The 2486-nt window shown below is 63.4% G+C and overlaps 1 protein-coding gene across 1 annotated transcript in view; it reads left to right on the forward strand.

Moving 5' to 3' along the window:
* Positions 1-310: 310 nt before the first annotated feature.
* Positions 311-2486, forward strand: part of TERT (telomerase reverse transcriptase) — a 23126-nt gene continuing 20950 nt past the window's right edge. The window contains exon 1 of the mRNA XM_077749401.1: positions 311-545. Within this exon, the coding sequence (XP_077605527.1) occupies positions 311-545 (235 nt within the window). The remainder of the gene's footprint in view (positions 546-2486) is intronic.

Consider the following 2486-nt stretch of genomic DNA (forward strand, 5'->3'; position numbering starts at 1 on the left):
GGGAGGGACACGCCCGCCCCTGCAAACGGTGCGGCCCCGCATGGCCCTCCGGACCGTCCCCAGGAGTAGTGACGAGCTCCACGACCCTGACAGCAGCTTTGTCCGCGTCAGCTGCGAGCGGAGGGGCCCAGCTGTCCTGCCATAGGCGCCTGGTCATGTCAACGTGCGTCCCCAGCACAGGACCCTACTGTCCCCACGAGATGGCGATGAGTAGAAAGTCAATCTCCGTTTACATCAAGTTTGCCGTGACAGCCTGGGGGCGGGGGGGGCAGCTCGATGCCCTGGAGCTGGTGGCCAGGGCCCTCATGGCATGGCGACAGCAGCGCTGCCCATGCCCACGCGCGCGCATGCCCACCAGGCTCGCCGTGCCGGCTCCGGCCTGGGGTCGGCCGAGCACCTGGACGAGCGCCCGGAGCTGCAGCCTTTCGCCAGCTGTGTTCTCTGCCACAGTCGGCCCGAGGGTGCCACGTCCTGCCCTGGACCCCGCAGACGTGGCCTCGCCTGCACGAGGGACTCGGGGATGGATTTCCCGAGGAGGGTCAGAGGTGGGGGGTGGGGTGCAGGCAGTGGCAGAGGCTGGCATCACAGCAGCTTGGGGGGTGCACCGTGGAAGACCTTTCCCGGGAGCAGGGACCAGCGTGGGGCTTGGGTCACCCCGGGCCCTCTGCTGGACCCCGTTTCTTTCCTACGCTCCCTCCGTGGAAGTTTTCGCGAAGATGCTGCCTTGCACTGCGTTCATTTTGGCCGTGGCCTAGCCTGCTGACACCTGTCGGGAGTTGATACGATACGTGTTGCCTGGGAGGTAGGGGGAGGGTGCCCGTGGGGGGAGGGTGCCTGGCCAGCAGGCCCCGCAGAGGCCCCTCCCCGCACCGCCATGCAGAGCCGGCTCTCCTGCCAGGGCGGCCTGCCCACGCCACCCCCAGGCCGGCAGCCCCATGACAGCTGTGACCGCGAGCACGGGGAGCGACGCGGGGAACCAGGGACTGAGCCCCCACGGCTCGGGTCAGTGTGGCGGGGCTGCGGCTTACAGAACCGCGTTGTCAGACCCACGCTCTTCGTTTTCTGTAATTCCTCGTCGACTGGGGAGAAGCGGTCTACACACACCCTGCAGTGCCTCCCCAACGCCCTGCACACGTGTTAGAGACCTCCTGGCATCAGCCTCTCTCACACGGGCGGCCCCCATGCCTGGGGGGCCCCTCACTCGCGCACCAAATGGACGGCACACGGCATTCTTGGCTTCTGGTACAGACACCAGTCCGTTTAGAAACTGGGAGGGGAGCTGTGAAGCCCACCCAGCCCCCAGAAGGCCCCACGTGAGAGTTTTCTTGTACTTTATCTTAAGCCAACAACAGAACTTCCTCCTTGGAACACTGGTCTTGTATACGTTGCAGGGACTTAAGACCCCCGCCCCCTTCTCCAGACAGGCTAACCGGACGCCTGTGCCGGGGAGGGCACGCCGGAGGGGAGTGACTTCCCCTCAAGCCAGGGAGCGGTTCCTCGCCATCCACACGGTATTAGTCACACGTGTGGTTTTCTNTAGACCCCCGCCCCCTTCTCCAGACAGGCTAACCGGACGCCTGTGCAGGGGAGGGCACCCCGGAGGGGGCGCCTGTGCCGGGGAGGGCACGCCGGAGGGGAGTGACTTCCCCTCAAGCCAGGGAGCGGTTCCTCGCCATCCACACGGTATTAGTCACACGTGTGGTTTTCTGCCTCAGTTTCTCCTACCCTCTTTTTTTTTTTCTTTAATGTTTTCTGAGCAGGTGTCTCCAAATGAACCAGTCACTTTGCTCTTGGAAAAGAACGATCCCCCAGCGGTCCCAGCGGCACTGCTGGGCGGTGGCAGAGATGAGCGGGTCTCAGGCAGAGCCTTGGAGACCCCAGTGCTCGCACAGCAGAATTCGAGAACAGCAGCACCTACTCCGACTATTACACAGAAGGGCAGTCTGCCCAGCGAGCCCAGTAACTATGCAAACCCTCTGCCCCCTACCCCCAGGGGGTGAGAAGGGAGGCCTGTTTAAATGCTACGACCAGGAATAAAAGCAATTTCCTGACCCGGTTTCTCTCGTTGATAAAGGTCAGCCATCCAGTGTTTGCCAAGCTCAGGCACGTCGTCCCGTCAGCCTCCTGAGACCCAGAAGTTTGCCTGTTCCTTAGTCAAACTTGGACACACCGGGGCGCCTGGGTTCCGGCGCAATCTCGTCTGGGGGGCTCCTCTGAAGCGCCTCGTTCAAGTGTCATGACCAGCATTGTCACAACTGGCCCCCTGGATGGGGCGGGGGGTCAGTGTCGTGGGGAGTTTNGGCACAAGCTGGCTGATGGCGCCGCGCGGTCCAAGCCTCCGACTTCTCCCCCTTCCTGTCTGGACCTCGGCTGGTAGGAAAGTGATTTTTGTTTTTGTTTATGGTGGGGACATCGGAAGCCTGGGAACCTTAGAAAGCCCACGGCCCGGGGCCGGGAGGCGGCGGCCGCGGTGGCAGGGGACACCT

This window comes from Crocuta crocuta, unplaced genomic scaffold (assembly GCF_008692635.1).
Source record: "Crocuta crocuta isolate KB4526 unplaced genomic scaffold, BGI_CrCroc_1.0 scaffold89, whole genome shotgun sequence".
Taxonomy (NCBI): domain Eukaryota; kingdom Metazoa; phylum Chordata; class Mammalia; order Carnivora; family Hyaenidae; genus Crocuta; species Crocuta crocuta.